Genomic DNA, 22,937 nt, shown 5'->3' on the forward strand with positions numbered 1-22,937 from the left:
ACTTATAATAAATATCCACATACATATGTGAGTCCTGGGTTCTGATGTTAAATATATTTCTTACTGTGAATCATGGCCAAAAGTGCTTGAAAGCTACTGGTCTAGATCAGTGCTGTCCAACAGAAATATAAGGTAAGCCACATATGTAAAGAAAAATTTCCATAAGCCACATGAAAAATGTAAAAAGAAAATTAATTTTAATAAAATATTTAACTCATATCAAAAATAATATCCTTTTAATATGTTATCAATATAAAAATTATTGAGCCATTTTACATTCTTTTTATACTAAGTCTTTGAAATCCAGGACGTATTTCACACTTACAGAACATCTCAGCTCAGACTAGCCACATTCAGTGGCAGGGGTCAAGAGCCACACTGGTGGATCCTGTAGTAGGTAGTGCAGGTCACGTTTTGCAACTACCTACCTTAGGCGGCAAACTCTAAATCCACTCTTAGCAGTGTGAACTTAAACTTAGGAACTAAACAAGATTGTAAACTCACACCAGTGGCTGGATCCCCCATCATATCCAACCCTAGAGATGGCACAGAAGTTGATAGATCTGTAAAAACTGTGAAAACCCTGAGGATATGTGTGTGCACATGTGTGCATGTATGTTGACAAACAGGGAGTGATGGGGCCAATGACATCACAAGTTTTCTTGTTTTTGGTGCATCCTTCACCTTTTCCCAATGCTGGGCTTCAGCCTCTCCCTATGGGTATACATATCAGTCAAGGTAGCTGATACCTTCTGGGAAATACAAATTCATGTAGAAAAGTAATGAGATGTAGAAGGAGGTGCACCATCTAGGAAAGTAAGAAACTGGACAACCTAGAATAGATGAAACAGATTAAATGCATCATACGGAAAGATAATTTAAATAAAATAGTAAATATCCTCAAAGTGAAAATAATTCATATTGGTTACATCAGGGTTTCTCAACCTTGGCACCCTTGACATTTTGGGCTAGATAATTCTTTGTTGTGGTGGGGTGGGGCTGTCCTGTACATTACGGGATGTTTAGCAGCAGCTCTGGCTTCTACCCACTAGATGCCAGTAGCACTACCCCAAGTTGTGACAACCCAAAGTGTCCAGACATTGCTGAATGTTCTGGCGGTGGGGGGAACAAAGTCACCCAACTGGATTACATGAAGCAGGAACAATAAATCATGAAGAACCAATTCAAAATACTGTGAAAAATATAATGGTTGAAGTAAATAACTCAGTAAATGGGTTATGTAGCAATATGGATCTAGGCCAAGAATGAATTATCGCATTGAAAAATCAGGTATAGGAAGTCTTCTAGAAGGTATTAGGAAGGGGTAAACATGAAAATATGAAAGTTAACAAACCTGGAGGATAGAAGTATCAATATCTACATCATAAAGAGTATAAGAAGGGGAAAAATAGAGGGGAGGAAATACTTGTAGATACAATGTTTGCTAAATTCCCAGAACTAAAAAAAAAAAATTCTCAGAATGAATGGGTACATAAAGGGCCAATCAGGAGAGACGGGAAAAATCTAATCCTAGATACATTAGAGTGAAATGAAAGAACATCAAAGAGGAAGAGCAACATCCAGAGAGAAAGGGCAGATTTCCTATGAAGGAACAAGATAGAGATTGACACTAGACTTCTTAAGGCATTCTAAGGAGAGAGTAGGAGAAAGGAAGTAGGGATCAGGAAGGAAGGGGAAAAGAGAAACAAAAATTAAAAGTGGGCTTTGTAATCATTCAATAAACTTTACTGCGGTGTAACAGAAAAACCACTCAGCTTGGTGTAAGAAACCTTGGCTGAAGTCCCAACCCAGACTCTTTGGCACTTAAGGCACAAAGCCAGGTAAAAAGTTAAGACTCCACGGAAGGAAACGGGGTGGCTGTACTTTTGTAGTCCCAGTATTTGGGCTTCAGCTGTACAGATGGATCCAGTTCCTAGGACCTGATTCACGAGACTGATGTATGCATTAAGATGTTAATTTACTATTCATAATGGGTAAAACATCTTTCCAGGGAATTATAAATACACCTGGGCTTGTTATTCATGGCATTTCTCATCTAAGTTCTCAATTAATTACCAATTAATTACATATCAATTAGTGAATACCGAGTCAGAAAAATTAGTTGAATGATCGCGAGGAAAAGGATTAATTTCCCCATCTCTTTAGTGTTATCATCCGATTTCAGTTTTTCTCTTGGCCACTGATGATTAAATGCTAACCAATTCTTGCTCATCTCCCCGCCACTCTCTACTCCCTGCCCCTCCCCATGTTTCACAATCTTACATTATGTCAAATTAGATTAGTTTTATATTTCAGTCTTGAGATAACCATGAACATCATGATTGGACTTTCTTATCAAACATTTGCAGGACACCTCTTTAGGTTGGTTAAGTAAAAATAACCAATAGTTATTACATGTTAGGTATCATATATGCATTATCCCATTTAATCCTCACACAACTCTATGAGGTAGGTACTATTATTGTTCCTATTTTAGAAGTTGGGCAACTGGGGTAGTGTAAGTTAAGTAACTTGCTCCAGGTCATTCAGCTAGTAAGCAGGGTCAAAGGAAGCCAGTAAGACCTCAAAACCAACAACCCGAATAACTGCTAGATTTCCCCCGTGTCCTAGGCTCACTTTTCTTGTCTGCACCTATCTCACAGCGTTGTGAGATTCAAACGAGATAAAATATGCAGCAGGTTTTTAAACCTATGAAGCGTATTGCAAAATGGCACATACTATTTTAAAATATACAATTAAAATGCAGTCTATTTGTAATAATGGGTAACATAGCACGAATACAGAACATATACTTTCACAATCACAAAATTCAGGTCCTTAAAAACTTTTTATTGAAATATAACATACATGCTGTAAAGTTCACAAAACGTAAGCGTGCAGCTCAATTAATTTTTACAATACATAAATTGAAAAAAAACAAGTAACCGCCACCCAGATCAAAACATAAAACTTTACCAGTATCTCAGATGCCTCCCTGTGGTAAACAGTATATGCTTTTAAATTAAAGACCTGGATTCGAATCTTGGTCTGGCATTTTGTCTTTAGGTCTTGGTTGAGTCATCTGTAACGTGAAGATAATGGTACCTTAAAAAACTGTTGAATTAAAGGTCACAAAATGTAAAATGTCTATCGCAGTGCCTGAATATATCTGGTCTGTAATAAACGTAATTATTATCGGGCAAAAGCACGAGGCGGTACCCAGCTCTCACTTCCTGTCTTTTTGTCACTCACTTTTGAAAGTTGCTCTTGCTCCTATTCCTTTTTCTTCTCCTTTCTCGCCCCTCCTACTACCGTAAATGGCCCTCCAGAGCTGTCGTAAAACGCTCCTCCCCGCCCTCCATGTGGCGAAAACGCAATCACGCTTGACGGCGCAAGGTGGCTCAGCCGCAAGATGGCGGCGCTGGCGGAGGAGCAGACGGAGGTGGCGGTCAAGTTAGAGCCTGAGGGACCGCCGACGCTGCTACCTCCGCAGACGGGGGACAGCGCTGGCGAGGGTGGCGGCGGCACAACCAACAACGGCCCCAACGGCGGCGGTGGGAACGTTGCGGCATCGTCGTCGGCCGGCGGGGATGGTGGGACCCCCAAACCCTCGGTGGCTGTCTCTGCCGTTGCCCCAGCGGGGGCGGCCCCGGTGCCCGCCGCTGCTCCGGAGGCCGGCGCTCCCCACGACCGACAGACTCTGCTGGCCGTGCTGCAGTTTCTACGGCAGAGCAACCTCCGCGAGGCCGAAGAGGCGCTGCGCCGTGAGGCCCGGCTGCTGGAGGAGGCAGTGGCGGGCTCCGGAGCCCCGGGAGAGGCGGACGGCGCCGGCGCTGAGACGGCTAGCGCGCTTCTTAGTCGGGTCACCGCCTCGGCCCCCGGCCCTGCGGCCCCCGACCCTCCGGTCAGCGGTGCTTCGGGGTCCGCCGCCGTCTCGGGCTTAGCGACAGGTCCTGCGGCTCCGGGGAAAGGTGAGCCGCGGGGTCCCGGGGAGGCAGGGCCGGCACGAAGGGGAGCGAGCCGGGAAGGCAGAGGCTGGCAGGCCTGCACCTCTGCGGGCTTGTTTTGAATTTCCTGGGCCCGCCTCTAGGGCCACATGCCCGCCCCTTTCCCTGGTGCGCCGGCTGCGCAGTCAAACCCTCTTCCGAGCTGTCATTTCCAGCGAGAGGCTGTGGAGAGCTGTTGAGCTGAGCGATGTATGGGGACGGTGGGCGCGGAGAGGCGGGGACTTCAGGCTTTTGGTCCCTTTCCCCTCATTTGGGCTCTTGAGCCTTGGGCAGGGATACATTAACACTAGCAATATTTGTACAGTTTTTTACTAACGTACTTTTACTATAAATACTTTGTTATGTATCTTACTTTTCTCGGTTCCACTGTGAGGTAGACGGTACCTCTATTTTAGAGATGAGAAAACAGACTGAGAAAGGTCAAGGGACTTGCTTTGGACACACAGCCAGGGAATGATGAATATAGTGTAGCCAGTCTTTCTCAAAATACAGGCTAACTAACATTGGTTTTAAATCTTTTAGAGGAATTCAGATTCTTGGGCGTCACTTCAGACTTAGTGAATCAGACCCTGTGCAGGTGGAGTCCGGGAATCTGCATTTTAAAATAAATGCTTCCAACGGGTACTGATGTAGGGCAAAGTTTGAGAATCATTCACTTAGGAACAGGCGTTGAGCAGACCTGAGTTCAGTTTCTGTCTCTATTGCTTTTACTTGTGTGATGCTGATTGTTATTCTTCCTAAGCTTGAGAGGGTTTTTTTTCTCTCTATTAAAGGGGTTATTGTGAGATTTAGATATAATATATGTAAAATATCTGGCACTGATAAGTTTATGCTTAGGTATCCATCCCTGACACCTGAGGCTTCCCCCCCTCCCCTTTTGTATTTATGAGACCTAATCTTTGCAGCGTTGCCAGAAGTGAGGTATGAATATGTAGCATTGTAACCCATAAGTAGAAATGTATGCAAATGTGATTGAGAGGAATCTTTTGAATGCCGAATTTTGTGAATGAACTATAAGATGGATGAATTATGTTGTTGGTTATTTTGCTGTAATCTCTCATCTCTTCAGAAACTTGACCTATTTTTTAGATGGTAACTCAGAAACCAGTAGGGAGGAAAAGAGGCCATCAGAGTAAACTTCTACAGAACTTCTCTAAAATTTGTGCAGTAAAAAGCATAACAGTACTATAATTGCAACTTAAAAATTTCCAACAAACTCTGATTCGATTGACAGATGTATCATTGTTTGGGATTGAAATATTACAAATAAATACTCATGCTTTTTGCCTTGAAATGATGGTTATGGAAATTGTTTTAAGCATATAAAATAGATTTGCCTTTTGGAAATATAAATAAGGCAAGTCCTTCCCACCATTAACATGCTTATATTTTATAGAGAGTGATAGATGTACATATATGAAGGTAACAGGATAGGATGTGTTGCTGGACAGTTACAAAATATTTAGGTAGTTCAGAGAGCTGGAAATGTTATTCCAGGGCATAGCTTGGTGGTGGTGGGTGCCATTTGCACTGAGCCTTGAGAGAAGATTAAGATAGTTGTTTGATTTGCACATACCATGTTTTATAAAATTTGTCTTTAAAATAAGGTACCTCTAGGAAAAATACTGAATCTTTCTGACATTGATTTGAAAATTTTATTTTAAGATATGGACAAACCGAAGGAATTTTGGATGGGTGACTGAAACAAAGTGAATCCCATTAAAACATTATGTGATTGAGTTGGGGAAGAGCGTTTGAGAGGAGAAGGACAAACATCTGAGAAACAATTCACCTCTGGACCTTAGCAAAACAGCCTTAGTCTCTTGGTGCATGTCAGGTCACTTTCCTGAAAGTTATTTTTCATTTTTTAAACAGTTGGAAGTGTAGCTGTGGAAGACCAGCCGGATGTCAGTGCCGTGCTATCAGCCTACAACCAACAAGGAGACCCCACAATGTATGAAGAATACTATAGTGGACTGAAACACTTCATTGAATGTTCCTTGGACTGCCATCGGGCAGAGTTATCCCAACTCTTTTATCCCCTATTTGTACACATGTATTTGGAACTAGTCTACAATCAACATGAGAATGAAGCAAAATCATTCTTTGAGAAGTATGTGAATTTATGTATATATATAATATGTGTATATAGCTATATATATATATAATGAATACACACATCTGTAACTACACAAATGCAAGATTGCAACTCAAAAAGTACTTTATGAAGGAGAGGTACCTGGTGCTATGAGAACCTAAAATGAGGAATTTGATCTAGTTGCAGAAGTCAGGGAAGGCTCCCAGAGGAAGTGATGCTTGAGGTAGGATCTGAAGATTGAACAGGAGTTAACCAGGGGAAGAGAAGAGGGAGAAGCATGTGTGACAGCTCTGTGGCAGGAAGGATCATGGTAGGTACAGAGATGAAAGGCACGTGTGGCTGGAGCAGAGTGTGAGGGTGGGGTGTGGTACACAGGAAGCTGGCCGGTTGACTAGGGGCTGGAGCAGGCGGTTCTTGGGCCATATTGAGGGTCTTTGTTTATCCTCAGAGCAGTAGGAGGTTGTATTGGATGGGATTAGATTTGGCTGAGATTCACCGAAAAGTCAAAAACAATAGTGGCATAAATAAAAGTTTATTTTTACTTTTATCCTAAGAGCAATATGAAGCTGTGTTAGGATTAGATTAGACTGAGTGACTGGACCCCAAACAGTAGAGGCTTGAATACGATAAAAGTTTACTTCTCTCTCTCATGAATGTAGGCAGTCTAGGACTGGTATGGAGTCCTTGATTATCAAGGACCCAGGCTCTGTTGATTTTGTAGCTCTGACATCCTTGTCATGCATTTTCCACCTGTGGTGCAAGGTGATTCTCTGGCTCTAAGAAATCATATCAGTGTTACAGTCAGCAGGGAGGGCACACATCCTTCCTGGAAGTGACATATATTTCTCCCTTTTTTATGTCATTAGTCAATGGCCAAGGGAGGTAGGAAATATGGTCTTTACCTAGGTGTCTATGTGACAGCTAGTATTCAGGTGTTTTATTGTGGAGGAAGAAAGAAAAAAATGGATATTTGGGGACAGTGAGACATCTTTGCCAGAGAAGTCATTGAAGGACCATGTTATTATTAGATTTACATTTTTAAAGGACCTTTATGCAGTGGGGAAAACAGATGGTGGGGGACAGAGTGATTATAGATTGACCATTTTGGGGGTTATTGTACTGGTTCTCAACTGAAGGTAATATTATGCCTCCTTCCTCTGGGCTGTTTGAAACTGGAGGTGTTTTTGGTTGTCGTAATGACTAGGCTGGAGGATCAGGTGTCTTAGGGATTCCAAAAGTTCCAATACGTGCAGGTAGTCCCACTTAGCAACAAATTGTTTTGCCCCAAATACTAGTCGCAACCCTGTTGAGAAACACTGGACTAGGGTGTGATAGCGTTGGTGAAGGGAAGTAGACATATTCCTGAGGCACTTGGTGAGTGATTGGATATGGAGGTGTAAGGGAGATGAAAATATAATTGATAATCCCTAGGTTTCTGGCTCCCCTGGCTGGATAGGGGTGCTCTTCACTGAGGTAGAAAACCCTAGAAGAGGACCGGTTTTGTCAGGTTGTAGAATAATCTTGAGTTCAGATTTGTTTATGCCTTTGACTTATTTGAGAGATGTCAAGTTGATAGATGGAGGATATATAAGGCTCTGAGCTTAGAGGAGAGGTAGGGACTGGAGCCATAAATTGGAGTGTGTGCAATATTGATGGATAGGGATGAGAATGTCTAGGAAGGAGCATGAAATAAGTCAATGGGAGGGCTAGGCCTGGACCTCAAGGAACTCCTACATTTGGTGTAGAAGAGAAATAAAAGGAGTAGAAGAGATGACCAAGTAGAAGAGATATAAAAGGAGAGGCCAGAGAAGCAGGAAGAAAACCAGGAGAGTGTTAAGTTATAGAAGCCAAAGAAAAGGAGTGTTTAAGAAGGAGGCAGTGCTTAACAGTTTAAATGAGAGCTCTTTGGTACAAGCAATAGACCCAGAAGCTAGAACTTGTCAGGTAACACAGGTAGTGGTAATAGAGGAACAATAGAACTCAGGACTCCTGGCTTCTGTGTCATTATATTCATTCATTATTCTACAGTGCCTAATAGAAAGTATATAAGGCAAATGTTCTGTAGCTCAGTGTTTCTGAAAGAAAAGATTAAGGCTGATGGTGACAGAATTTCTAAGCTAATTTTTCTTACAGTACTGTCATCAGAAAACTTTCTCTTCCAGTCTCATGGTGTAGCCATCTCCTCACATAGGAAGCTGGAATATCGTAGGGGACTGACTTTCTGTGTCCTTGTCATGGACAGTCTCAGCCCTTGCCAGGACCCCATGCTCAGATGAACATATTGGTGGCAACTAATACAACACCAAGAGGCTGAGATTTCTAATTTCATTCAAATCTTAGACAGAAACTCTTAATTCATGTCTTGATGAGTCATAATAGGGTAGCACAGGTAACAGTTTAGGAATCTGTTGGCTATGTGTCAGAGCTAGAGTCCTAATATCTTATGTTTGTTTTCTAAATGTTTTTGCATTGCTTGCTGCTCTTTGTGAGTGTCAATATATGATCTTTACATTTTATTTTATTAGGATAGTTAAGATTTGTAGAAACAAAAGTACACTTAAATTTAGTAATTGTCACCAAGGCTGAAAGCTTTATTTAATTGCCTTTGGTAATGGTGAGTAAATGGGAGTGCTCACTGTTTGATATCAACACGTTTGTTCTTTAGTCATGTTATTAAAGTACGGATATTTAATCTTTATATCTGGTATTAAGAATATGCGAAATCACTAAAAATGATGGGTTTTGTGAGAATGTCATGTGTTGATTATTGTTGACAGGCTGGGTGATAGGTACACTGAATTCCTTATAATAGTTTCTACTTTTGTATGTGTTTGAAATTTCCCATAATAAAAAGTTTTAAAAAGTGAGTTTTGAGAGAACATAAAATTTAGTAGAGCAAAGTTTCTAACATTTTCAAATGTCTACCAATGGTGGCATTCAAATGAGACTGTCTGCCAATGGTGGATAGCTTATCTTTCATTCATTTATGGTATTTATTTCAAATTCTCTTAAAATGTTTATGATGCATTTATTTCATTAGAGAATTAAATTGGTCATTTTTAGGATGAATTCAGAACTGAATTGTAATCATTTTGAAATGCGTTACTTCTTATCCTACAGCTTAGTCCACGATTATTCAGACTACTACGTTGAAAATATTCTGGGATGTTTATAAATATATGGGGGAGAGGCAGATCCCTTAACGATTACATTGAAAAATGACTTTTTAAAATCACTGAAACAGGTTCCATGGAGATCAGGAATGTTATTACCAGGATGACCTACGAGTATTATCTAGTCTTACCAAAAAGGAACACATGAAAGGGAATGAGACCATGTTGGATTTTCGAACAAGTAAATTTGTTCTGCGTATTTCCCGAGACTCGTACCAACTCTTGAAGAGGCATCTTCAGGAGAAACAGAACAATCAGATATGGAACATAGTTCAGGAGCACCTCTACATTGACATCTTTGATGGGATGCCGCGTAGTAAGCAACAGATAGATGCGATGGTGGGAAGTTTGGCAGGAGAGGCTAAACGAGAGGCAAACAAATCAAAGGTATGGGAATAAACCTAAGAACTATATAATGCAGATTATGAAAAATTGTAGCATTTCCATCTACATAATTTACACATTTTTCTTATAGCTAGTTTGGGAATAATATTACACTGTATACTAAGTTTCATGTTCTAAGGATGATGTATATATTAGTGAGAATTTGGGAATGGATGCATTTAACAGAACCCTGACTACATTGGCAGAAACAAGTAAAGGTTTTTTCTCACATAAAATAAATTAAAGCAGAAGGCCCTCCTAGGCTGGTGTGAGGGCTCCACAATGCCATCAAGGACCCTGGCTCCTTCTACTTTCTGCTCTGCCATCTTCAGAATGTGGCTTTCTTCATTGTGCTCATAGGTGGCTATTGCAGCGCCAGCTTTGCATCTGTACTCCAGGAAGGCAGAAGGGGGAGGATGAAAGACATACCTGCTGAATCTCTCCCTTTTTATCAGGAAAACAGTATTTTTTTCTAAAACACTACCCAGTATATCTGTGTGTACATCTATTGGCCAGAATGATATTATATGGCCATTGTATGGCTTCAAGGGAGCCCAGCAACAGAAATGATTTTATCTGAGCATACTGCTGCTCCAACAAAATCAGGGTTCTGTTAGTAAGGAAGAAGGGGAGATTGGCTATTGGGTAGACAAGTACAGAATCTGCTTCAGGATATACATGACCCTGTTGTAATTGTGATTCCTCCTATCAAGATATGAAAAGGATGTATTAATGAACAAAAAAGTAATTTAAAAAATTGGCTCCTTTGACTTGTAGGTATTTTTTGGTTTATTAAAAGAGCCAGAAATTGAGGTGCCTTTGGATGATGAGGATGAAGAAGGAGAAAATGAAGAAGGAAAACCTAAAAAGAAGAAGCCTAAAAAAGATAGTATTGGATCCAAAAGCAAAAAACAAGATCCCAATGCTCCACCTCAAAACAGGTGAGGAAAAAAACTTCAGGAACATGTGTGGAAGTTTAAGACAATGTTATAGATGGTTCAAGTTATTTAATATTCAGAGTAATTTCCAGTCTGTTTTTCTTTCACAGAATCCCTCTTCCTGAGTTGAAAGATTCAGATAAATTGGATAAGATAATGAATATGAAAGAAACCACCAAACGAGTACGCCTTGGGCCAGACTGTTTACCCTCAATTTGTTTCTATACATTCCTCAATGCTTACCAGGTTGGTAAAATGATTCGGCACTTTCTGGGAGAAAATTAGGAGTCATGAAAAACAGTGATTACCATTAAAAGTAACTTAGATGTCTTAACTAAAATGAAGATTTCTTCTTTAAACTCTTGATATAAATATGGCTTAAAGACAGCAGTTAGGAAAGGAGAATTGGACATTGCTCAGAATAGATAGAAGGCAATGTTTAAAAGACCTTTAGCGACTTGTAGGTACCAGAATCTTGCTTGTATGTGTCCTTCATTTCACTGATCAGAATTCTGCTAGCCTTTGAAAAAGGAGGAAGCTATGTGGTTCATCTCTCTTGAACTTAAGTACTTACGTAAACTTAATATTTTTTATTAAGAATTCTTCATATCTTTATGTCTGTAAGCCTCTATAGACATAAGGCTTTATAATAGCCTGCTGAGGATATATTTAGTAAAGTACAAAAATGATTAACATTTGCTTTATATGATGCACTCCAAATTCAGAGGGCAAAAAGGGGTAAATGACATGTTCTCAAAGTAAGTGCTTTTGAACAGTTGATTTCAAAGGAGAATGAAATCTCAAATGATCTTTTATATGAGAAAAATAGCTATCATTATATATTCTCTAAGATGTGATTATAATTTTTTCCCTAAAACAGTATCATTTAGTGTGTGTGTGTGTGTGTGTGTGTGTGTGTGTGTATATATATATATATATTTTTTTTTAATTTGCAGGGCCTCACTGCAGTGGATGTCACTGATGATTCTAGTTTGATTGCTGGAGGTTTTGCAGATTCAACTGTCAGAGTGTGGTCTGTGACACCCAAAAAGCTTCGTAGTGTCAAACAAGCAGCAGGTAACGGAGATGACCTGTCAGGATATAAGCTCATTCTTAGTTTACACCAATCTTGATTCCAAGAAATATACAGAAGACATTGTGATCTTAGCAGAATTTCACTTGATTTTACTTTAAGTCAAAACGGCTAATAACATTGCCAACAGTGAAAAGTGCATTGGAGTGGCAATCAGGAGACTGGGGTGCTAGTCTGGTTTAATTTCACTGGTCCTCAGTTTTCTCATCTGTAGAATGAGGGCATTAGGCTAGAAAACTCCCTAAGGTTAAAAATCTAACAGTTTATGATTGTTTGCTTGTGAATTAAAAAAAAAAAACCTTTAAATAGTGGGAGAGTACTTTCTGTTTTAGCCATAAAAATGGCTAAAATGAACTAAGACCAGGGTTACATTTTAAAGAAAGTTTCTTGCTAACTGTATTGTTAAACAAGATAATACATTTTCAATAATTTATTTTAATATTTCTGTAGTTTCCTTTTGTGAAACATGGTGATATAATGGATAAATTTGAGTTTCAGTCCTAGTGTCAACACTAAATAGCTGTGTGCACTCTGGCATATTATTAACTGTTCTGAACCTCACTTTCTTCTCTTATACACTGGGATGATAGCACCTAATTTAGAGGCATTAGCCCAGTGGTTGGTATGTAGGAGGAACAGTTCAAATGTTAGTTCTTCTCCTGAACTGTGATGTAATTGCCTTAAAATGTTTTAATGAATGTACTTTAAAAAATTAACATTTCTGGACCATTTTAGATCTTAGCCTCATAGATAAAGAATCTGATGATGTCTTAGAAAGAATCATGGATGAGAAAACAGCAAGTGAGTTGAAGATTTTGTATGGTCACAGTGGGCCCGTCTATGGAGCCAGCTTCAGTCCAGATAGGTAAAATACAAACAAAAAAATTAAATACTGCTGTATTACATTGAGATTATATGAAAGTTAACTACTGGGAACATTATGAGAATGTTGGGGAAAATTCCTTTAGAAAAATCTTGTGGTTGCTTATCATTCATTATCTTTTAAAAAATTTTTTTTTATTTATTTATTTTTTGCGGTACGCGGGTCTCTCACTGTTGTGGCCTCTCCCGTTGCGGAGCACAGGCTCCAGACGCACAGGCTCAGCGGCCATGGCTCACAGGCCCAGCCGCTCCGCGGCATGTGGGATCTTCCCAGATCAGGGCACGACCCCGTGTCCCCTGCATTGGCAGGCGGACTCTCAACCACTGCGCCACCAGGGAAGCCCCATTATCTTTTATTATTACTATTTCTTTTGTAGAGAATTATTTTATTATCCTTTAAAAATTTTTTAAATTCATTTTTATTGGAGTATAGTTGCTTTACATTGTTGTGTTAGTTTCTGCTGTACAGCAAAGTGAATCAGCTATATGTATACATGTATCCCCTTTTTTGGATTTCCTTCCTATTTAGGTCACCACAGAGCACTGAGTAGAGTTCCCTGTGCTATACAGTAGGTTCTCGTTAGTTATCTATTTTATACATAGTAGTGCGTTATCTTTTAGCATCTTGCCCTCTGCTGATTTATCTTGGGGTACTAGTGTATAATACCCAAATTTACAGAATCAGGATACATAGCTTCAGGGTTTGCTGGTTATAAAAATCAGCTTTAGTCTTGTGTAACTCCAGTAGGGGTTGAATTGCTTCTTTGGGTTCTTTCTTTGGGTTTCATGGCTACTGCTATCTTCTGTCATCTCCAAATTCACAACAGATTACTGATATTAAAGGCATATTACCTATCAATTGAAGATTTATCTTTGTATAATCAAAAGAACTAAGAGAGTACTGAAAAGGGAATTTGAAAGCCACAAATATGTGTTTGCCTATTTTTCATGATCTCTAACATTCTGTAGAAATGCAGGGAGGGTATTTTGTTATCATAATACCATCTGTATCTTATTTGATAGATAATAGCTTTCAAACCATCAAGATTTTCATCCTTATGAAACTTTGAGAATGAGGATTTTTGTTATTTTATAGGATTTAGCCAGATGGTACATTTTTACTTGGGGGAAACTTCTGATTTCATTGAAAACCATAGTACTTTCTGAGTAGTTCAGCTTTTCTGTTCATTCCTGAAGAAGGCAGAGTATTATTCTCGCGTCTATAGTGTTTTTTGTTTTGGCTTTTTTTTTTTTTGGTCCAAAAGATGTTTAAATTGTTACACAACTTTTACAGGATATGAAAATAGCATCTTCATTTTAAAGTAAAAAATTAAGTTTTAAGTGATATATCGCATTTCTTAGAAGCCTTTCTCAGGTGACCTTATTTGATCATACTTTTTGTCATTACCTCTTTGGTATTTTTTTTTTTCGAAGTACTGTGATTTTCCTCTTAATAGATAATGTTTTTAAAATAATCTAGCTTCATTCAGTAGGTGCTCGGTAGATGTAGAGTGTCACAGCTACCATTAGTACTTTCAACTCTTGTTATCTACTGTGAATTTCATGTATAAATTAAAAGTGAGATGTAGCATGTCAGTTAGCTATGTTTAATATATACAAATGTACAGAGAAACTGGACAGGTAACTAAGTTATTCTAGGAATCGAATGTACTACCTTCTCTTCTCTCAGGAACTACCTGCTTTCCTCTTCAGAAGATGGAACTGTTAGATTGTGGAGTCTTCAAACATTTACCTGCTTGGTGGGATATAAAGGACACAACTATCCAGTGTGGGACACACAGTTTTCTCCATATGGATATTATTTTGTGTCAGGGGGCCACGACCGAGTAGCTCGGTAAGAACATTATGAGCTTAGGACTGGGCCTATTCAAGGAACAGAATGGTTTCTTGTTGGGAATTAGAAACTCCAGCCAAACTCATTTTTGCTTCTGTTATTCAGGATCAACATTTTGAGAACGTCAGCATTTATAGGTCCTTATTTGAAAACAAATGTGGGACAGGAATATTACTATGTCTGCAATTATGTCTATACCAAGAGTCCATGCCCTCCCCTTCCCCAACCGGATGCTAAACCTTGTCTTTTACAACCACTGTGAGCACGTTTATTTCCCTGTCATCTCCTTAGAAGTTGAGGATGAGGTGTCTTGGGTTAGAAACTAATTATGTGGTGGCCAAAACTAGGGAAAAATACTCTTCTATAAGTTAGACTAGGAGTTGGAGTGGGGGGTGTACATACAGAGAACTAAAGGATTATAGAATTAAAAGTTTTTTGTACCGTGTCAATTAGTTTTTCTTAAGAATGTTTAGGGAATTCCCTGGCAGTCCAGTGGTTAGGACTCTGCGCTTTCACTGCCGAGGGCACGAGTTCAATCCCTGGTCAGGGAACTAAGATCCCGCAAGCCGCACTGTGGCCAAAAAAAAAAAAGAATGTTAGGCTCAGTCATTCCATCTGCTTTCCCTCAGGTAACTAGTGAGTGGGACCCATTTGGAGCTAACAGTTCACATGGTTGTTTCTATATTGATTTTGGGTAGAATTTTGGCATTTCACAGTTAACTAATTACCTTCTTTTGTTTTCAATAATTTTTTTAAAAGGCTCTGGGCTACAGATCACTATCAGCCTTTAAGGATATTTGCTGGCCATCTTGCTGATGTGAATTGTACCAGATTCCATCCCAATTCTAATTATGTTGCTACGGGCTCTGCAGACAGAACTGTGCGGCTCTGGGATGTCCTGAATGGGAACTGTGTAAGGATCTTCACTGGACACAAGGTATTTTATACCTTCATTATTCCAGCGCACGAGGTTCTTTTGAGATAAAAATAGTTTAAAAATTGACCAGATGGATGGACCTAGAGTCTGTCATACAGAGTGAAGTAAGTCTGAAAGAGAAAAACAAATACCATATGCTAACACATATATGGAATCTAAAAAAAAATGGTTCTGATGAACCTAGGGGCAGGACAGGAATAAAGACGCAGACGTAGGGAATGGACTTGAGGACACGGGGAGGGGGAAGGGTAAGCTGGGATACAGAGAGAGAGTAGCATTGACCTATATACACTACCAAATGCAAAACAGGTAGTGGGAAGCAGCTGCACAGCACAGGGAGATCAGCTCGATGCTTTGTGACCACTTAGAGCCGTGGGAGGGAGGTGCAAGAGGGAGGGGATATGGGGATATATGTATACATATAGCTGATTCACTTTGTTATACAGCAGAAACTAACACAACATTGTAAAGCAATTATACTCCAATAAAGATGTTAAAAAAAAAAACTAACCAGTGACACATTTTAAAGATACTATTCGCACCACTAAACTTTATAATTCTAACTTTTGTCTTATTTTCTTAGGTATTTTTAACCCTATTTTTGATTCTTTCCATGGACTTCTTTTCTAGGGACCAATTCATTCCTTGACATTTTCTCCCAATGGGAGATTCCTGGCTACAGGAGCAACAGATGGCAGAGTACTCCTTTGGGATATTGGACATGGTTTGATGGTTGGAGAATTAAAAGGCCACAGTGATACAGTCTGTTCACTTAGATTTAGTAGAGATGGTGAAATTTTGGCATCAGGTAAATGACTAGAAATGGCTTTGTGGTAAAGGGTCAATGGTATATTTAAAGGAAGCACTGAATGACCATTGCAAAATTAAGTCCTGCTGTTTTCTAAGTTTTGCTTCTCCTTAGCCATGATTCCAGATTGTTACCCTATATGTATGTTGACTTCTCAGGTTAAAACTACTGCTTGAAGTGCTTCTTTAGAGGGAATAATAGTTATTAATCAAGTTCAGATTTTTTTCACCAGAAATAAAAAGTAAATGCATAAAGCATACTTGACAGAATCTCAGAATCCAAATAAGGCAGATGCTACTAAATGGTTTCCTTTGATTTCCCCTTAGGTTCAATGGATAATACAGTACGGTTATGGGATGCTATCAAAGCATTTGAAGATTTAGAGACTGATGACTTTACTACAGCCACTGGGCATATAAATTTACCTGAGAATTCACAGGAGTTATTGTTGGGAACATATATGACCAAATCAACACCAGTTGTACACCTCCATTTTACTAGAAGAAACTTGGTTCTAGCTGCAGGAGCTTATAGTCCGCAATAAACCATCGGTATTAAAGACCTTTGGAAGCTACTGTTTGAAAAAGGGAGACTAAAAGCAAATACCTCAGTGATTAATATTTAAGCTACAAAGAATGTTTTGTCTATATGGATCTGGAAGTATGCTGCTTGGAAAATCTGAACAGGATAGTTCCACATTTCTATAGCAACCACATTTAACTAATTTCCGTTAGTTGAATAAGAGGTATTATGTTCATGGAGGGGACATTTATGGTGCTTTGGATTTTGTGGAAACTATGCATCGCCTGTTCAAATGCTATTTTAATTTATTATGTTTAGAAAAAAATCAGTTGATTTCAGTAATTCATCCTGCTTCAAGGTTCAAATTGAGTAATATAATACCATCCTGAATTTTAGCTGAAGAATTCTATGAGCATGTATGTTCCTGCTGTAAAAATGTAGTTACTGTATGGCACTCACGTACTATGTTAAATGATCCACTAGCATTTTTGCTTGGCTCATGATTAGTGGAATGTACGTTAACTGGGTAGGGTGAACTACAATTACTTTTTGAGAAATAGATGAAGTACAACCATCCATCGACATCTGAATTTATACCGGTTGGATTGAGTGCACACAAACACTCTATAAACCAGGTGAAGAAATTAACTTCCATGTTCTACTTCAGCTAAAATGGCTACATACAACCTAGTACACTTGAAGTCAGACATTTCAATTGCTTACCTCCAGTACTGAGCCTTGCTTTGGGAAACTAAAAGATTTAGACCAAGTCACTGCCAGTTTTTTGCCTTTGTTGCATTTTGTACAGTTTTTATATTTTTGATATCTTGTAAATAAAGACAACCAGCTTTTCCAGGTTCATAATTTATTGTACAAATTGGGTATCACATGATGAGCTGACATTAGCTTCTTCAGGCATGGGAACTTAACAGATGACGTACAGTTGAGAATCCTATAAACAAAACAAAAATTGTTAAGACACCAATGTGTTCAACTCTACTTTTAAGACATTAATTACTAGTACAAGACTATCCGTGAACCCCCTGAAATTGAATGCAAATTCATTAGATTCTCAAAGGAGTCAGTAACCCCCCCAAATTTAGGTGTCTCTCAGCTTAATACGATTTAACACTCCCCCTTTAACAAAAGAGCTGCCAATAATTCAGTATGATGCTAAATGTATACCATCAGAAAAGCCTAGTACACAGAATAACATCTTTTTTCATAAAGTAGTATTTTAAACAGTAGAAAACAAGGAGGGTGGTATTATCCCCATTGTAAAAACAAAGTTAGGAGGAACCTAACATGAAAAATTGGGCAAAAAACTACCTGTTTTTCAGGAACAAGCCATGGACCACTGCATTCTGGGATATGCAGTCAGTCCCTTAAGGTCAATAGTTTTGTGATTGGAAAAGTTTTTAAGAGGAGAGGAAAAAATTTTCTGTCATGGAGGGCTACATTAGATAAAGATCTGGGTTTTGGGTTTTCTGTACCTCATCTACCACCAACACAACAAATATTTACTCAAGCAAGGGCAAATGGGGGTTGGGTGGCACTATAAGAAGAAAATGAAGTCTAGGGGGATTTAAGGAAAGACAGAATGGCTTACATAAAAATTGAAACTAGCAAAAACCAAGATATATTTGCAACTGATTTAAAAGGCTGGTTAATAACTATTAAGAGAGCTTATACAAGAGAGAGGTCTTCAGAAAGAGAAAGTCCCAAACGTTAAATGAGAAGAACACAGAGAATGTTAAGAAAAATACAAGTGGTAAACAAATGGAAAAAACATACAACTTTATCAAAAAGAAATTATTTTTACTCCTCAAATTAACAAAAATCAGAAACTGATGTTATTCAACACTGCCTGGGGAAGAAAGCTAGGCGCCCCACAACCCTCTGGGAAAGCGCTTCACCTTAAGAAAACAATCACAGATACAAACACTTCATGCTCAAAGGCATTCACTGTAATGTTATTTATATTAAGAAAAAATTCTAGTAGGAGACATTTCTTCTGTGAAATAAATCATATACCCATGAGCACTCATGCATTCAAATTATAGAGAACATGCATGTTATAAGACAAAATTACAGATATGGATCATAGCCACTGGAAACCAAACAAATATACTAAAAAAGAGCTAAACTGAAATGTTAACGAAAATTGTCAGGGTAATGGGGACATGGACAATATTTTTCTTTTTTCTTGATTGTAATAAATTTTGAACAATATACTTGTATAGTGAGGGGGGGGGGAACTCCCCCCTCACTATACAAGTATCAAAATGGCAAAGTTATATAAAGTTTTAAATGTTAATTTCTTACCATTTATGTTGCTTTCACAGCTGGAGTTTTTTTAGACCTTAACTTAAAGTATAAAACTATCAAAGCAATACCTCCATATGTGGCCAGTACACACTGAAAAAGAAAGGGAAAAGTAAACAAGAGTTGTTGTCAACATCTGTCTTATTCTAAAACAACTGCTTAAAGGTATCATTAATACTTACATTCATTCTCCCTGTGAGAGTGTAAGAGTTGAAATATTTTTTGATACCAGTGAATTGGTACTGGGCATCAGTTTCTGGACCTGCCATGATTTCAATCTTTTAAAAAAAGAAAGAAAGCAACAAATTGGTTTGGATGCAATTTAAAAGAAAAAAAAATTTTAATTAAAAAATTCAAAAAAATTCATTGCATATAAATGTTGTAAATTTTATGTATGCCTCACCCAACAAAGCAGCAGCAGAACGGTGGAAAAAACCTTGCTGATAAGAGAAACATTTAGAAGGACGACTTTATCTTGGTTGTTATCACACAACACTCCAGAATATATATCAAATCACTCGGCACAGAAGAGAACACAGTAGTCTTTAAGTCCATCCTCTGACTCAATATTGGTTGATGTTTTCATTCCTGGCTCTATCTATACCACAGTACACTGTACCTGGAATTAATCAGTTTTAAGACTAGCTGAAAGCTGGAGCTTGTGATACTTTTCAAAGTTCCTCAGAGGGGTAACCACCAACTAAACAGCTCACCTTGCAACCCCTCTTTTTACAGTTTTTATTATAAATTTAGGACCTCCATGGGAAGGGGGAGAAGGGATCATTTACTAAATGGAGTTGATACATACTAACTATTGGTGTGTGTAGGGGGGAGCTGAAATCCTTACTCCTTACACCAAAACAGATAAAAAGATTTAAATGTAAAAGTGAAGCCAAGATATCCTGAAGAAAACATGGGCAAATATTTTAATCATCTTAGGGAAGGGAAAATATAAAGGTGGCCAAACGCAAAAAGGTGAAACATACATCACCTAATGATCAAAGAAATTTAAAATGAGACCAATATTCAGCCATCAGACCGCAAAGATAAATTTATGATAATTAGCAGTAGTAGTGGGAATGTGGGAAAATAAGGATTCTCTCTGTTGCCTGGAGGGAGTGTAAACTGGTACAACCTTCCTAATATGCAATTCTTCTGCAATAGCTATCAAATTAAAAACTTAGCATACCCTTTTACCTAGCTGATTCATTTGTTTGCCAGGAATTTATCCTTATAGAAATATTACAAAGTAGAAACGTATAATATGGTTCAAGGATGGTAAATGAAATACAGTTTATGAGAATAAATAAGAACTAGAAGTCCGTCTACAGGAGACTGATAAGTGATGGTTTTCACTGAAGGAAACAGAATGCATGGAGATCTTTATATATAGACATGGAATGATGTCCCCATGCATGCAGATCTTTATGTACTGACATGGAAACACGTCCCAATGTCATGTTAAATATTTTAAAAATCCTATTTCTGGACATTATAGAGCACATCAATGGTTCTCAAAGTCTGGTCCCCACACTGTCACTATTCATGGAAACTTGTTAGAAATGCAAATTCTCAGGCCTATTTAATCAGAAGGACCTGAGTCCCAACAATCTGTTTTAATATGCCCTCTAAGTGATTCTGATGTATGTTAAAAGTTTGAAAAACACTGCAGTAACAGAAACAAAACGAGATGCTTATTAGTAATTATATTGGGAAAAAACCCTGGAAGAATATATAGCAAACTTTAAAACGGGGTTACAGCTATAGAACCTATGTATTTCACAAAGGTGTGTATTTCTTTTATAATAAAAAATAGTAAAGGCACATTCAAAGGTCACCAGAACACCACTCGAAAATTCGTCTGTATGACCGCCTATCTACCACGACCGACGCCACGCCGAGTCGATTGGCAATATAAACGAGCCGGTCGAGGTCCGGTCGAGATTGGTAGGCAGTGGCAGTGACTCAGTTGGCTCTTGATGAAATGGAAGCGGGAGAGACCTGCAAGGAAGTTGTTGCTATGGAAACTGGCACTCTCCAGTTTACCATTCAAAGGCCTTCAGAGGCATTCACGTGCATAGAATTGGCAATGAAACTTTGGACAAATGACCTTAATTTTGAAAACTGTTTCAAGAAAGTTCTGATAGCAATGAAGGATTCCAAACTTCCCTGGGCCACCTTAGGGGCCTTGGCCAGTTCAGGCCAAGTAGGAAAATCTCCATTAAAAGAAATCTTTATGATATAGCTTTCATATTAATTGTTTTATTTTAGTAAACTTATTAAACACATGCTTTCCCATTCATCTTCAGAACAGATTTTTGGATTCTCATAGTATCAAGTAGGTTTCTCGGAGAAACCCTACAGAAAACAAGGGCTTAACTTTGTCCAATTATTAACTGATAATTCCCGCTACCTTGTGTTTAACAAACATTTTCAGAAGGTGAAATCGTGTCCAACTGAAACAATATTAAGGTGCTTTAAACTTCTCTCCACACAATATAGAAGGCTAGTGTTTGCAATATTACACAGAGGACTAATTCTGACTGCAGGGAAAGGCACAGTACAGGAACCGCAATTTAGTCTAGGTTGTAAAGAAAGACTCCTAAAAAACGCTGAGATGGAGGGGAAACTGAGATAAACTGGAGCAAAGCCTGCAAGCACTTGGGTCTGCTTCCTCAGCAAACTGCAGGTTACTTTTGGGCAAACATCAGGAATCCTTGTGTTAGATGGTACTTAGTGGAATAACTGAACTGAAACTTGCTTTCCTTCTGAGTCATACTTCAGTTTAGAAAGACATTAATGAAAAATACCTAGACTAAACTGTACTAATTGCTAAACTGTAGCCTATGGCAAAGTCTAAGCGATGGGGTCTTCGCTTGTTTCTAATTAAGCGGCGAACTGCTATTAAATATAATTAATTTTTCCACGCCTCTCTTCACCTGTAAAATGGGCACTTCAGAAACTACCCTCGCTACTTTGTTTCTCGGTACTGCTGTTGTGTCGGACCGGACACCTTCCTGGATTGGTGAGATGACGCGGTAAAGGAGGCAAAGACGAGGGAGAGCCGCTCACGGACCAGAAGCAGCCTCTTGCACTTAAAGGAGTTTACAGCTCTGTTCTGGCTACCTCCTAGGAAAGGCCTTCCCCACTGATCGAACAGATTGAAATCTAACCCGCTTATCGCGGGCTCGGCGAAGCGCAGAAAGCAGGCTACACTCACTTGCGCTTGACAAAGGCCTGCAGCGCCGCTAAAGGAGGCCTGGCTGGACAGCTACCTAAGCACAGCTCAGTGCAAACAAACTGTTTTGGGCATACAGTGGGAAAGAGGTTAACATGACCAGAGGGGGTCAGAAGCCCGAGTTCTCATCCAATATTACGTCACTGGGTGACCTTGGGACACTCCCTTCGCTGCGGGCCTCATTTCTCTCCACTGGAAAATGCATTCTAAGGGCCTTTATGAACTGGGGGAAGGGGGCCTCTACCATGCACCAAAGCTTCCCAGCCACCGTCCGAACCCTCACGCCCGGCCCTCATTTTCTCTAATTTCTTTTCCATTCACCACCACTCTCCCCGCCCCCCACGTCCCCCACCCAAAGCGAAGACCTCGCGATGTGCCCGGACCAGGAAACGGTCGGATTCTAGGCCAGCCCCACAAAGCGAAGCCGCAAGGTCCGAGCTCGGGTTCCCTTCCACACCCACCTTCCAAAACGCACAGACCCCGTTGCAGGTGTCCTTCTGCTGACCAAGCTGCTCCTCTACCCCGCCGGAAGAAGCCGCCTCCCCCGCAAACGTTCAACGAGCCTTACGGATTCGGCCCTCTGTGCCGACTGGCTACGGCTCTAAGTCCCGCCCTTCCGCTTCCTGTCTCTAAATCTCTCCCCCCCCCCCCCATAGGACTCGGTACAGCATACTAAC

General features: G+C 39.4%; 2 protein-coding genes across 3 annotated transcripts; one reads left to right on the plus strand and one right to left on the minus strand.

The window, feature by feature from the left end:
- Window positions 1–2,839: 2,839 nt before the first annotated feature.
- Window positions 2,840–17,552, plus strand: TAF5 (TATA-box binding protein associated factor 5). The gene is made up of 11 exons (XM_032608928.1): window positions 2,840–3,971; window positions 5,883–6,120; window positions 9,350–9,665; window positions 10,440–10,603; window positions 10,711–10,846; window positions 11,557–11,677; window positions 12,429–12,558; window positions 14,266–14,430; window positions 15,190–15,367; window positions 15,998–16,175; window positions 16,502–17,552. Exons 1-11 carry the CDS (start codon window positions 3,413–3,415, stop codon window positions 16,717–16,719), a joined length of 2,403 nt encoding a protein of 800 aa, XP_032464819.1. The 5' UTR covers window positions 2,840–3,412; the 3' UTR covers window positions 16,720–17,552.
- On the minus strand, window positions 17,546–22,863 carry ATP5MD (ATP synthase membrane subunit DAPIT). 2 transcript variants are annotated; one of them, XM_032608929.1, is made up of 4 exons: window positions 22,722–22,863; window positions 19,205–19,300; window positions 19,023–19,115; window positions 17,546–17,649 (listed from the first exon to the last, which is right to left on the minus strand). In XM_032608929.1, exons 2-3 carry the CDS (start codon window positions 19,289–19,291, stop codon window positions 19,026–19,028), a joined length of 177 nt encoding a protein of 58 aa, XP_032464820.1. In that variant the 5' UTR covers window positions 19,292–19,300; window positions 22,722–22,863; the 3' UTR covers window positions 17,546–17,649; window positions 19,023–19,025. The 2 variants fall into 2 exon arrangements, with proteins under 2 accessions (XP_032464820.1, XP_032464821.1); XM_032608930.1 differs by lacking the exon at window positions 22,722–22,863 and adding an exon at window positions 19,426–20,017.
- Between the last annotated feature and the right edge of the window lie 74 nt (window positions 22,864–22,937).

The sequence above is a fragment of the Phocoena sinus genome, chromosome 16 (assembly GCF_008692025.1).
Source record: "Phocoena sinus isolate mPhoSin1 chromosome 16, mPhoSin1.pri, whole genome shotgun sequence".
Classification (NCBI taxonomy): Eukaryota; Metazoa; Chordata; class Mammalia; order Artiodactyla; family Phocoenidae; genus Phocoena; species Phocoena sinus.